This window comes from Bombus pyrosoma, linkage group LG11 (genome assembly GCF_014825855.1).
Source record: "Bombus pyrosoma isolate SC7728 linkage group LG11, ASM1482585v1, whole genome shotgun sequence".
NCBI lineage: Eukaryota > Metazoa > Arthropoda > Insecta > Hymenoptera > Apidae > Bombus > Bombus pyrosoma.
Window position 1 is genome coordinate 8,226,132 of NC_057780.1, and position 14,994 is coordinate 8,241,125.

The 14,994-nt window shown below is 36.1% G+C and overlaps 2 protein-coding genes across 23 annotated transcripts in view; one reads left to right on the forward strand and one right to left on the reverse strand.

Moving 5' to 3' along the window:
* LOC122572382 (calcitonin gene-related peptide type 1 receptor-like) overlaps positions 1 to 14,994 on the forward strand; it is a 160,713-nt gene that overhangs the window by 53,888 nt on the left and 91,831 nt on the right. The window lies entirely within an intron of this gene.
* LOC122572380 (UDP-glucosyltransferase 2-like) lies at positions 425 to 13,584 on the reverse strand. Of its 3 annotated transcripts, XM_043737278.1 has the most exons (6): positions 8,570 to 8,724; positions 6,888 to 7,869; positions 4,715 to 5,131; positions 3,326 to 3,557; positions 2,537 to 2,765; positions 425 to 896 (listed from the first exon to the last, which is right to left on the reverse strand). In XM_043737278.1, the coding sequence occupies exons 2-6, from the start codon at positions 7,281 to 7,283 to the stop codon at positions 605 to 607; spliced, it is 1,566 nt and encodes a 521-aa protein (XP_043593213.1). In that variant the 5' UTR covers positions 7,284 to 7,869; positions 8,570 to 8,724; the 3' UTR covers positions 425 to 604. The 3 variants fall into 3 exon arrangements, with proteins under 3 accessions (XP_043593213.1, XP_043593214.1, XP_043593215.1); XM_043737279.1 differs by lacking the exons at positions 6,888 to 7,869; positions 8,570 to 8,724 and adding an exon at positions 12,225 to 13,584; XM_043737280.1 differs by lacking the exon at positions 8,570 to 8,724 and having other exon boundaries at positions 6,888 to 8,536.

The window sequence follows — 14,994 nt, forward strand, 5'->3', positions numbered from 1 at the left end:
TTTGTTTAAGCGCGGAATATATTTTTAACTTTATCCGACGTGTTTGCGAGTCCGCGACATCCGCGAGCCTATGCGACGTAAAAGGAAAGTGAAAATTCTGAAACATTGCATATTTTTAGACGATCGCGAGATTCTCCCGAGTAATGTAAAGGAGTACATTTGTGGATATTTTCTTAATCGCTCGTACTCGGCCAATTTTCACGATACAGTTGATCAACGAATCCAGTACACTTTACGGTGAAACTTTATGAAACCAAGAATTTTCCTTCCTTTCTTTCTCCTCGTTGTTTAAAAAGAATTACAATGAAAAAAATCCGTATCATTTTGCGGGGCAAAATATAAATCAGAGACAATCCAAGTAAACACGTGTAATTAACAATTAATAATATAGTGGAAGTAGAAATAATATAATTATTACGGTAAAATATATATATGTACATATTTATATATGTTTGAACAGTATTTTAATATTTTACAAAAGTTAAACAGATGTCTAACGGAGATACCTGTTATAGAATATTCTTTAAGATTGGCAAACCAAGTTGAATGTACAAAATAGTTACAATATAAACGACGCGTATAAAGATTCACATTCACACCTACACTATTTCTTCTTTTTCGACTCAGAAGTTTGCTTTTTTATAGAAGGTTTACATCCAAATATACAGTTCTTCAGTTTTTGAACCAGGAGAACGGCGATATAGAGAACAACCGCCAGGCAGACGATTATGAAACCGTAAATGTCTATCAGATTCTGTTGCCACCAGTTAAGGTGGATAGCCGGTGATTGCAGAACGAATCCGTTTCTAGCGACGTACTCCACCCAATAGATAGCGGTGTCTATGGCGCTCATGGGTCTGTCTTTGAATATCTTCGATATCGTTTGGATGCTCGATCTGAAAATTCGTGAATCGAAGGCATTAGGAGAAAATAACGTAGAGAAACGTGATATTCTTGGCGGAGAACAGCAGCGAAAGAGAGAGAATCGCAAGGTGGATGTTGCTGGAGAAGTTCGCTGGGAAAAATTGAAGGGAGATATACCCTGTGACGCTAAATTTCTAAATTCGTGGTACGAATAGAAGTGAGAAGATTCTACGCTGTATATGGCTGGAAGTAAGACAAAGATGAGGAACGTGGAGATTACTTTGGAGGCTTCGTTTTTATCACATCAATTTCGAAGATTTAATTGTTTAGCGTCGATATAATTTTTGAGAATTTCATTACTCGAAGCGACAATATCTCGGTAAACTGATTAATCGTAGGAACTGTCAACTTCCAGACGAAATCTACAAAGTAGTGCTATGAAAATTAATATTTCTCTATATTTTCCAATTTCATTTCCGAGTGGCTCGAACGATAAAATTACGCTAACAAGGGATAATTGTGATAAGGAAAGAAACTGTAAAATTGTTATAGTTGAAGATAATAAGATGAGGAACAATGGGTAAAACGAAATGGCACGGCGAGCCATAAATTGGCAACGATGAGAGGTAATTATTGCAAAGGAAGGAACTACAAAATAGACAGTAAAAGGGGGATAGTTACGGCAAGAGGAAGAAAAGTAGAAGCAAATGACGAGCTGGTACATAGAACTGCAATAGCGAGGCCCAGTTACGGGGGAAAAATTCTTAAGAGTTAGGAGAAGATAATAATAAAAGGCTACAAACGACGAGGAAGTAGACGAAAATTGTGTACGCAAAGTAGGAAAATATGGAAGAAAGAGGTGGTGTCGCGTAGTGAAAAATATGGAAATGGAAAGGATGGAAGGAAAAAGTGAGAAACGTATAGGAAGTTGGATGGAAATAAATAAGAAGCTGAGAAATTAAGATATGTGCGTGTGGTTATGTAAATTTAAAGTTTGAGCGGCTGTGAATTTGTGAATCTTGCGTCTTCTAACTTGGCAAAGTCTCTGAAATCGGTGTTTGCGTATATAAAGTTTCGAAATTGAGAAAGTTCAGCGTGAAGTTCGGTAACTGCTGGAATCTTCAAAAATAAATTCTGCAGTCGTGCAAGTAACTAAGAACAAAGGCATTAGATGCGTATACAAAAATGCTGAGATGCCAAAGGACGATATAACGAAATTACAGTAAAATTGTTCGATTAATTGAGATTTAAGAAACTCGTGTTAAAATCGATTAAGATCGATCGAATGTTATTAGAGGTGTAGGATAAATTCAAAAACAGCGTCAGAAAATTAATAAGAAGGTTTCAATCCTTTCTTTTGTACACGTTTTACCTTCAGATCTATAGATCCCATTTTTTACACCACAATGTCCAACGTTAGATTTATTAAGATACTTAGCTCTTTATACGATTGAAATTAAAGAAATCCTTATTTAAAAAATCGGTAAAAAATAATCAAACGTTATTAGAAATATGCAGAAGAATATGGAAATAAATTCACAACTTTTCTTCGGTATACGGTCATTTTGTGTTTAAACTTGTTAACGTCGCTCTCTGATCACGTTGCAAGTAATAAGTTGCATTACAAGTATAGTAAACATTCGAAATTGCTAATGAAAACACGCGTACTTACCTATACGTTTCATCGTGCAAGATCGTATCAATCGCATTGTAAAGGTTTTCCTCCGTGATATTCTCCACAGAGCCAATGTTCACGGCAATATTTTTACTAGCTGCGTTTCTCAAATTCGTGATCTGATCACCGAACAGAGGAATTCCAATCATGGGGATGCCAAAGTAGATCGCTTCTAGCGTACCCATTAGACCTCCGTGCGTTATGAACGCCTTTACATTTTTGTGCTCTGAAATTGAAGAAAACAAGATGCTTTTCTCTTCTCGTCTGATTATCGTATATCGCGTTCTTACGCCAATTTCCAAAATCAAGAAATATACGCGCGATCTTTAAAATGACTGCAAGTAATGGTTTCGATAGTAATAAAATATAGCGATTTCTTTTCGATGCTTTTTCGAAAACATCGTCCACGAGATCGACGATTATCGACTCCTTCGCGATGATACCATCGATAGGTGATTAGGTTCGATCCAAATATCTATTTTTATATGACAAAATAAAATTAGTCGCGTAACTGTAGCAGGAAATTTTACGCTCAAAGTATTTTAATTAAATTTAGGATATCACTGAATTTGATCAAAATTTTTATTTCCATACGATATAATAATCGAGCGTTTTCGTTATAGACGACATACATATATACGTATATCCTACTATTTCACGCGCAAGTGTGTGCGTTAACAAATGATTATTCGATATTTGTGAGCGTATACGTATATGCGATGTTTATACTAAACGAATTAAAAATATACTAAAAGAACAAAAAATTAAATTTATTAAATTACTCACTGAATAAAGTCGTTTGAGGGAACCAGGATTGTATCATCACGTTCTTTGGCAATCCAGGTAACAGGTCCTTCTTTTGCGCCACCTTCATGAGCACTCGAACAGGTGCGATTCTCTCGAAAACTTTGTAGAAAATTTCAAGAAGAGGTTTAGGGAACGTCTCGATCCTCACCATCGATCCAAACGTGAAGAATATGCAACCGTGTGTACTTTCGTCTAGCCATTTCTTCAGCTCCTGTTGGTTCAAGATAAATGTATAAAGATGTACCTTCTTTTGGCGCGGATTGCGAGGAATTTTTCACTTTTTCACTGGCTCATAAAAGTACCTTCGAACATCCGTAGACGTCTTTTATGAATATACAAATTTTTTATTAATTACATGTTTGCAATAAATGTCTTGCACTTTCTATATACATTTTCGTATTGGTCTCAAATTTGATCGATATAATCGTGACACTCGTGTTTCGTTACAGTGCCAATGAAATTTCAAGACATCTTTCATATCGTAGAATATGCACATAAAACTTTTCCATGGTAATCGTTCGTCAGTGTACACACGAGTCGTCATATCGAAATAATTTGATCTCATTAACAAAAGAAAAATTAGTAGGAAATTGGCGATGAATTAAAAAGTAATTAAGCATCGTGAACGAAGAAATAACAATTCTTGTGTAGTGAATTGATTACTAGTTGCGTGCCTACCGGACACGAAGTCTTTTTTAGAACTTCGAATGCATTATGGTAATTACACGTTGCATCATAATCTTGGCCAATCATCTTAATAGTACCCCGAGATTATTACACTTTGGACAAGGTACTTTGTCGTTGTACTTTAATTTCTCTGTTTTTCTCTTCCGTGTCTGGTGAAAAGCTTCGGTCGAATACATTTTACGAGAGATTACGGCTACAAAGTTTTTAAATTTGGCGTATCTTTAATCTCTTGGATTGTAATCTTCGCTACTCGCTCGATAATAATATTTTAATATCGAGAGCAGTTGACACGATTTTCTATTTTCCCAAATTCCATGTCTCTGGCAGACATATCTAGGTGTACACCTTTTTTCAATATAAAAGATAAAAATCGGGGAAAGTAAATTCAGTATGTAAATGTAAATGTAAAAATACTTTGTGCATCCTCAAGAATCTATTTTTTTCTACAATATTTTCAATACCTTTACCCCATTATACGAATATCTGTTAAATCAACTATTCGAAATATTTTCAAGAGAAATAAATGTTCGTGAGGTGGGAATTTCAGGATGGGATTTCGTTTGCATCATCAATGATCCGATTTTTCTAAAATATTCTTTAAAGGGATTTCTATCTTTTCTATGTATTGTTAGAGTAAAATGAAAACATAAAGAGAAGAAGAAGAAGCCATGTTTCACTCACCGGTGACAACGGATCCGAATTTTCATTAATGTGCAATCCACCGACCTCGATGACCCCGGTAGTCATCGGCCTGACTCCGTTTATGCTATGATGCGAATTGACCAAGATAGCCGCTACATCTTGATAAAGTTCCGGGATGCTAGCGTCTATATTAAAGAACTTTTTCACATAAACAGCCTGCTGGTCCAGATAGTAGTTTATCTGCCATGATATTAGATTCGTTACGAAGGTATTTTGTAGCCTCTCCCAAAAAGTCATTCGCTGGCCGAACGACGAGAATACTCCAGGCACGAAAGAGGGATTACTCGGATTTCCTGTCAAGGTGCTGAGCCATTCGTGAAAAGCCGAGGTGATTATACCAATCACGGGTGTGTTTAGGTGACGGCCGAACGCCAAGTAACATGGTGCGGTGAACAGCTGGAAAAAATATACAGAATCGTTTCAGTCTTGTAGTTCTGGGATGAACGAGTATATAGAATCGTTTCAGTTTCCCGATTCTTGGATAATTAGTCGCATAAGTATTTCGACACTTAAACATAAAGATATAGTTGAAATGAAATTCTTTAAAATACGTTGATCAACATCGGTCTGATCATCGGTTTTTTATTCTACAATTTTGACTTATCTTTGTACGTAGAATAACGTGCTGTCGATTAATCAGTATTACCCAATCCTAACATACGTTCAAGTATATTTGATAAATTTTCAAACTCGATTTTACTCGAAAACTAAACCTTAAATGACAAAATTTTATCTCATATTTTGTTTTCATCTTTTCATGAGGAAATCACCTTGTGCACGCTTGTACGTGTTATTCGGCCACGCTCTGTATGTGTGAAAAAGAGTTGTTCTGAATGTTGACCTTGACAATATATCTCAACGTCATTGAAATCGACGAGGTCGTTCGTTTTCTAAACATTTAGCGTTTCGAGAAACCATATACACTGTTGTTTTAAAACTGTTTGGACAGTAGCTCGGCTTTGACAAAATGTATTATTCCGTGCGATGAACGTCTGACTCACGAACGATTTACATCGGAGATCGAACGATCGGTCGGCTACTGCGTTTTCGTCGAGGACCGAAGATGAGCCGCTAATGGAAAAACGGCTGGATTGTTTTTCGAACTTGATGGCGTGGAAAGTCGTTCGAAGTTACTTTGTGGAAATTTGCTTAGCCATATTGAATAGTTCGGAAAGGAATCGATGATTCGAATAGATTTCGCGAAAGCTTCGCGAGATTATCTTCCAGTTATTTCACTCGATAGTCTGTCTGTCTTTTACAAGTCAGCCTGTCTTCGTGTATTTTATTTTCAAATTATCGTCTAACTTTAACGATAACTATGGTTGAAAGGATGATAATTGACGCGAAAAATTCAGAAAAACGATGATGCTACTGTAAGAAGGTTACTGAATATTAGGCGAAAAGGAACAATTTTATTCAGTCGTATACCTGTAAACAGTAACGAAGATTTGTTATCATAACGAGGATGAAGCGATCGTTAATCTTTTATTAAAAAGAAGTGCAAGATTATGATAGAAAAACAGCAGTGTGATAATTCTCTTAGCGTTGTTTCACCAATATTGCATATGTCATTTTATAGATAAACGAATATCACTGTAAGAGATAATATGATTCTGTGAGTAAATGGTACGCTATATATGTTAGACGTTTAGAGATGCAAGTAACGCTTACGTTTGAAGATGCTAAACTTAAATGACGTTATATCACGCGTGATATTAATTACCATGTTGTTGGCGAAACGACGATTTATAAACACTACGAGACTAGAATGAGACGTCGGTGTCGCGTGTTTGTTCTTTCAACCGTTTTTATTTCTGATATTCTGTTACAAAACATTTTAATTGATCTGGATTATATACTATGTTGTTATAAATGGGAATACTGCCTACGTTAAACAAGATGATAAGTGAGAACTACTTTGTCGCGTAATAATATTTCCGGCTCACGTACGCGTTAAGCGAATAGAAATAAGAGAAAAATATAATTAAAAAAGAAAAAAAACGCAGATACAAGAGTAATTAACAAAAATAACATTTCAATCCCTCGCAGTTTTCACTCAAACTTTCCGTTATAATTTAAGAAATAAAACTATCGATCAGATGAACTATCGTGCTTCAGAAATAAAATATCATCGTTATTATCTAAAACACACCTCTGTTATAACAAGGTCGTACCGATCCTTAGACCTCTTTATAACGTCTTGCAATTCCTTCTGCGCCAATAATTCGCAAACCGAAGTTCCTGTCACTTGTACTAGGTGCTCTATATTCATGCTTCCAAAGCGTGTTACATTTTTCATGTGTATGCTATTTACCACCGCCGGTAAGGTTCCATCTAAAGAAATTTGCTTATAATTCGGCGGTGGATTCTTCATAGGGAAATGAGTAACAATATCCACTTGATGACCACGTTCCGCAAGGCTCGTCATCAGTCGTTCCGCCATCACCCAATGACTTTTTCCATTGAGCGGAAACAAGCCGAGAATTCGTAGCCCGTTGCACCAACCACACGCGAATATCATCAAAAATATCGGTAGTAAGAGCTTCATCGTGACGACAAAAAAAGTTTACACGTTTCTTCCTTTCAGATTTTTAATTCTTCCTCTTCGTTCACTACCACTGATATCTTCTTTGGATTATTTTGATATTATTTCGAAATTATGATACCGGAATTCCAGAGCACGTTTGACTTAACATCGAAGATTTATTTATTTTATTATAAGTTTTCATTTGAGACGTATATATATCGAACTTTAACGACGAAGCACCTTTTCGAGAGAGCGGCAGAAGCATTTCTTGCTCCGTGATTCACTCGATGTTGAATGACAGAACTCGAGTGTCGCTACGCACTAATACGCAGTGCAATAATCGCGTATACTATCGTGAAAGATTTCGTATACGAATAGTGGAATTAAGGTTGTTCAATGCCGACGAGATAACACATGACCTTACCAGAATAATGACTATCAAGAGGAAGATTTTCTTTAGGTTGCTTTGCGATTAGATAGCGTCTTAACAGACGGATGATGAAATGGTCCGAGAATTTGGTTACTCGTTATAATGTGCTTACTCACGTTCGTGTATTTATCTACTTCTATATGTATGTATTTTAAGTTTCCGGTCAGAAGAGTGCAGCTAGTCAGAACAGAGAACAAGTTAATTAATCATTTTACTATACCTGTACACGTAAGATGGTTACACGCGATGATCAAGAATAGGAATAGTTGGTATCTGTAGCCAATTAGTATCGAACGTTTGCGAATGATAAATATTATTGTATGAACATAATAAAAAAATTTTTAAATAATAAAAAAAAAAATGTTGCCCTCAGATATTGATTTACTTAGAAATTACTTAGTTAGAAGGTGTTTGTCGTAGAACGTACGTCGAATTGCGATTTATGAATAAAAACGTTGGCGATGTTTGAACACCTTATTGAATTTGCTGTTGGATTAATAGGACTATTGAAATTGTAAAGTAATCAATTTACTTAAACTATCGGCGCACGTTGATGATCAATGTTTTTAAAAGACACAATGACACGTATACGTGCATGTGTACAATGCTACGTGTAATTGTCCTCAACGTAAACAAGATTTGAAAAGCTACGATGAATATGTATGCGTTTAGATCAACCAGCACGTTTTGATAAGAATTATTCTGAGTAGATGTATATTAATATTTATCAAGAATATTCATCAAGAAGATTTATTATTCGCTAAGAGCATCGCTGCGTTATTAACGCGAATAGAGTTGATTTTCGGAATTTAATAGCCGCATGTATATAAATTATTCTTCTGACAGTAACAAAACATAATTACGTGTCTTCTCCAACCTTTAATGAGTTTCTTCCAGGTAAAATTAACGACTCGAATTGTCACTGAAACTTGAAGTCGTATGATCACAATAAAATCACTTTTCGTTTTCGATCTTACAATCGCTTACAAATAAATGATACGTGATAAAATAATAAATAAATTGATAAAATAACCAGGCTAACCTTCTGCGGTTCAGAATCATTTATCAAGCGAATTTACTCATTGACAAACACGAGATTTTTAACGTTGTTCGATCGCGTTTATCGTTGCTCAAGTAAAAGATTACAAAATGTCGCGAAGGAAACACTCTCGCTGCTATATCCGTGAAAGACAGCGGCCAACTGATGTAAGAGTTTGCTTCGCAAACGACGCGAGATCGTGAAATCTATTTATGAAGAAGAGGCAGAGGTGATCAAACCAGATGGCTACGATAGTTAGTTGTTTTAGATTGAAAATAAAAAGAATTTAAAGAAAATAAAAGAATTTTCCAAAATCGTTAAAAATATCTTTGCCCACACTAATATTTGTATTAGTATTTTAATAATACGCTTAGCTTGTACTTTTTGCCGTGTCATGTGTAAGATAATTTAAAATGGAATGCAAGGTATTGTACAGTACCGCGCAGATAATATTTGAATTCGGTTGAAAATACGTATTTATGTAATCATCGAACGATCGTTTTAGAACATACGGAATTCGGTAGAAACAATAATCTATGAGAAATCGGTTTCTAGGTCTCTACACTAGCTCTCTACGAGTATTCTCTACAGGATGTTCGACATATACGATAGAGACTTCAAACGAAAAAGTTGTGAAACGATCGGACGAAGTAGCTTTGTAGAATTATAAATAAAGTATTTCCTTGATCATTGCTTTGCAATTATTTTTCTGAAAGACAGTTTCACAGATAAATAACAATTTACAGGCGTACTCTAATTGGAACAGTTTGAAGTATCAATCAATAGAAAGAACATTCTTTTCATATTAGGCAAGATTAGGCATATTAGGCATTCTATTATTTAGTACGGTTCGTAGTTCTCGATATCGAAAGATACTTGAAAGAGTTTTTTGCACAGATAACGTGGCATGTTTGATAAGATATTTCATAGATCGTGTGCCGTTTCAATGCTACCACGTTGATCCGATGGACTCTATATATCTATTTTCACATAATTGCTACGTACACGATTCCAGTCGTCTCTCGTTTAAATTGTCATGTTTCATTTGGTTGTGAAATCGTTCCACTTTCACGTTTCATCGCGATGAATCTTTCCTCTTCGTCAAATCTTCCTGTCGCTTCTAACGTTCTTCGTATCGCGTTATCAGTGTATGTTGTTTAACATCGGCGTAATACAAATGCTACTGAGTTATCGATGTAATTGATAGATCCTACTGTACTATCGACAGATTGTTATCTCTGTAAGAAGTATCTGCCAAGATGCGATCTGTCAATTGCAGATTTTTTTTTAAGTACTTATAAGATAAATAATTCTTTTTTATCGCTTTGTCGTAATCGAACCTTCGTTAATTTCTTATCAGTGCTGCTTACCTGATCGATTATTGATTCAAGATATAAATGTAGTATCGGAGAAGGGGGGTATACGCTTGGTCTATTGTATATTTAAGTTCGAGTTTCTCGGGATAGTACAAGTTGTAAGTTTAAGGTATAAACTAAGAAGCGTAAGAGTGCTGGGGAAGAGAGAAAGAGAGAGAGAGAGAGTGTGTGTGTGTGTAAGTAAGAGTGTATGCTTGGTGACGCCAAAGCTAAATGGGTAAAGGAGTGGGAGAAGGACGCGAGGATTAAGGGTCAGCAATTTTTGATCTGAGAAGACAGAAGTTGGAAGCCCAGTGTTAGAGTAAGACGTACGAAGATATTGTAGTCAGTTTCTGTATTGGGTATTGCTTGTACGGATAAAACTAAACTTAACTTCAAATAAACCATCCTTTCTTGTCCTTGCTCTAGACCATATTTTGATACTACATAAATTTACAATAATTAATCAGCTGCCAGTCGTCATAGTATCATAATTATAGATCAATTTTAATGTGCACTCACGAATGATGGTCGATTTCTATAGAAAATGTTTCATTTAGAAGAATATACATTGCTTTTAAAAAACAAGGTAATTAATGGTTAACAAGGTACCTATCGTATTGACCAAGGAGAGTAGAAAAAAAGAAAAGGTGTAATAGATATAGATCTTAAGAACAATTGTTTCGATGTAAAATCGACTTTGACGTATCGTATCGACGTAAACGTGAAACGACGAATGAAATATTCGTGTTGTCGATTATAGTGGTTCCGATAATGATAATGCATGCTGAATAACGATCAGCTGGTTTTGCGATCTAAAACGTAGCTAATCAATTTCACGACCGAATTATAATCGAATTGAGTATGTACCTGCAATCATCAAACTTCATCGGCATTAACACGTTTTCAAACGTTCGCGTGACAATTATGTTAACTAAACATTATACGTTGCAAATTAATTCAATTTTGATATATTGGACATGACACCAATACGTGAAAGGTGAATTTGCAAAGATATATAAAAATATCCATAAATCGTTATTTTAATAATTTATTACGTATTTCTCATTTCAGTGGCTGGATATTTGTTTCTCGGAAAAATAACGACAGTTCGGAAATCTGGTCGGTACGATAATATTGACGCTCGTGTATAAAGTTCCGATAAGAGCATAGGGAAAGAATTTTATTGCAGAGACAAGGGAGAACAAAAATTTCGAAAAAAGTTACGACTATTAATTTATTTAATTCTCCTGCGAAATACGAATCGAATTAACTAATTGAAACGATTTGTAATTACGTGTATCGTAATTTGCTTTACGCAAAGCTTCCTTGTTGTACTCTCGAGTGATTATAAATTAGATCGTCCTTGAAGTTGCTTCCTTTGAATAATGTAACGAATTAAAGTGTATTAAGAATTTCATAATTTCACGAGAATCTTTTCGTAACCTGTTAATTAAAAGGGACGTAAAGCATGCCGTTGAATGTTTATAGATAAAGAAGTATAAGATTAGCGTATGATAAGCAACATTTTTAATAGTGTCATGATCTGTTTAGTTTTATCAATTTTATCAATAAATGAATATTGTTGTAGAAGATAATACTATTTTGTAAATAAGTGTATACTATTTTAGAAGATAATTGAAGTTGCAAGATGTATTTTTCAAAGTGTTGAAATTAAGTCGTGTTATATTACATTCGACACTGTTGTTTATTGTGCTAATCATGAAACGACCGACCATTCATGAGCGCTAGAACGGACTAGAATGAGACTAAATTGCACAGAATAAGATAATAATCGAGAACCACTTTTTTGCGACTCGGCGCCAATTTACTGCCAATTTTCATGCTGCTATTTCTATCTCGGGTATTGAAAAAGACAAAATAAAAAGTCTCTACTTTCTTACGAAAAGCAGTTCGATAAAAATAACATAAAAAAAGAAAAGGACAGGCAAATGAAATAAATCGAAGGGAATAAATAAATAGAAAAGAATAATAGAAATAAAATCTGCAATTCCTGCAATTTCGAATCAAATTCGTTGTCTTGTCAATTCTTTTCGATATTCGATACAATTCAACAAACATACCGAAAGACAAAAGGTCGTGTCTCAATATAAAATGTTATAATCGTTAGAACATACCTCTGTTATGACAACATCGTAGTGGTCCTTAGGTTTTTTTATAACGTTTTGCAGCTGTTCATGTTCAAATAACTTGCAAAGATCTTTTCCTGCTACGTCCGTAAGGAATTTCAGATCGATGTTTCTTATGCGCGTTACGTTGACCGCGTGCAGGTTATTTACCGGTGACGGTATTGTTCCTTGCACAGAAATTTGCTTATAATTCGGCGGTGGATTCTTCATAGGGGAATGAGTAACGACATCCACTTGATGGCCTCGTTCCGCAAGGCTCGTCATCAGTCGTTCCGCCATCACCCAATGACTTTTTCCATTGAGCGGAAACAAGCCGAGAATTCGTAGCCCGTTGCACCAACCACACGTTAATATCGTCAAAAATATCGGTAGCAAGAGCCTCATCGTGACGACAAAAAAGTTTACACGTTTCTTCCTTTCAGATTTTTAATTTTTCTTCTTCGTTCACCACCACTGATATCTTCTTTGGATTATTTTGAAATTATTTCGAAATTATGATACCGGAATTCCAGAGCACGTTTGATTTAACATCGAAGATTTATTTACTTTATTATAAGTTTTTCATTTGAGACGTATATATATATATATATATCGAACTTTGACGACGAAGTACTTTTTCGAGAGAGCGGCAGAAGCATTTCTTGCTCTGCGACTGACTCAATGATGAATGATATTGTACGATTTCTATGCTGGTATACTGGTATCACTCATATAGTATATCGCTCGCACGTTGCCCTCTAATCTCATACATGTACATACAATGGAGCGATGACACTTTCAGTGTTAGTAAGATAATATGTAATTGTACCAGAGTGTTAACAGGTTTTCGAGTTTCACTTCGGACGAGATAAGCGACGAAAGATCGAGGATGACTCGCGGATTTGATTATTCTTGCACGAATTGCTTACTCACGTTCGTGTATGTATTTTCATAAATATGTGTTGCGAGTTATCGCGTGTGCTGTTCAGAACCGAGCACGGGTTAATTATTTTGTGTAAGCGTAATTACAGCACACGTTGTTCTAGCGAAGTTATTAAAAAGCATGCGAATGGTTGGTGCTTACCTTGTGTTATATCAAACGTTTTCGAGTGATAAGTGTTATTGTACGTGAAAAGCTGAAATTATCGTTTAGATAACGACATGGAACTTCAATATCCAAATATAATATCGAACGTACGTTACGTGTGAATATACGTTAACACAGCTAAAATTATTATGATTCTATCTCGTCTATAGACAAACAGATGGTCGATTATGTTGAAATCAGCTGTTACGCGTTTACAATTTTCATGTCTAAGTGTTCCTTCGACCATTCGCGGGGAGACGCGATCGCGAGAACGCACGTCAACGGGAGTCGTAAATTCCCGTTACGATTAGATAATCGACGCCACGAAACGATCGATCCCTTGATTTCTGTTACGACAATAGGGGTGGTTCAACTGAATTTATACTGAATTAACAGGTATAAATTAATGTTTATTCCAACAACTTTATGTAGAAAAATGCTTACACTGATGCGTATGTATAAGTTAAATAAGTGATTGATTTAAGGTATGAAACTCGGTAATGACACGTTGACTATTCTACCGATGAAAAATAAGTAAGTTAAAGTAGCGATGTTGTGTCGGAGGAAAGCTAGTGATGGGTGTGTCTAAAGACGCGAGAAAGCTGATTTGTTCATGACGATTTTGGTTAGGAAAAGTGAGGGCAGTAGACTTGTTTCTGATTGGATACAAGAAGGTTGATGGACTAGGAAGGGTCTTAGCTGCCCTCGATAGATAGTTGCTAGTGTAAAGTATCGTACGTGAGCAAAACGAACTTTCAGTATCTTCTTGCCGTAAATAATAGCCTTTAGATACCGATTTATTTTAGAGATATTTGTTCAGTCTGACGGACCTTCTAGAATGTCCTAAGATTTATAGTCGGTTCTTAAGACTATTGAGGGACGAGATAAGGACGTGCGGACATCTGATTGCCATCCCGCCCGCGGTGTGTGGTCTGGTCTAGGTAGAGTGTCGCTCGACGTAACACTAAGTTTCCCCTTTACAATTTTCATGTCTCAGTTTCGCGTTTCACATCGCATGTTCCTAATGATTCCGACAAAACCAACAAATCTGAGACCTGCCACTTTCGCGTACACTATAGTGCCACTGTTAATCAACAAAAGGAACAAAGCGATCTTCGAAACCCGTACACAAGAATCGTTCATCCATTTAGCCATTCATGGACCGAAAATTTATTCATCCTTTCTCTTCATTTTCAGTTTTTTGTTCGGCATATTCGCCATTGTGTTCCAGTCTCATGTATATAGCCTCGATATTCCTGCCCGATCGACCAAGACTTTCCCTTGAAAATAGCACACTGTCGTTCGAACGTACCCCGTTTCACGGATCAGCCTTCTCGAGACTTTTTTCCGGTTGATACGCGAGCAACGACGTTTCCCAAGACCAACGTCATTTCCGAACCATCTGTTTGTCGATCGATGGATTCACATTGGAGAAGGCGATTCACAGCTTCCACGTCGACTTCATCGTGCGGTAGAACCTCAATTCAAATGTGATTTGTGGCTTCACGCGCTGGGATTTACGGCAATAACTAACTGCCGCGGATAGTCACTCGACGGTTTTCGAGTTACCCGGCTCACCTTCCAATCTCAATCGCGTTTTGTTTTGTACGAGAGAGCTTCGCTTGATTCTGGTGCATTTATAAGGTTTTCAGTCAGCCGTATAATGCTCAATTATGGAGAAACTGAGGATCT

Bases quoted from the DNA above. Each gene is read 5' to 3' on its own strand.
- LOC122572380 (XM_043737279.1), bottom strand. From the start codon at position 12,620: ATGAGGCTCTTGCTACCGATATTTTTGACGATATTAACGTGTGGTTGG. The intron at 5,132-12,224 runs GTATGTTCTAAC...TATTTTTTCCAG, and splicing joins ACGATGTTGTCATAACAGAG to CTGTTCACCGCACCATGTTA. The intron at 3,558-4,714 runs GTGAGTGAAACA...TTGAACCAACAG, and splicing joins ATTCGGATCCGTTGTCACCG to GAGCTGAAGAAATGGCTAGA.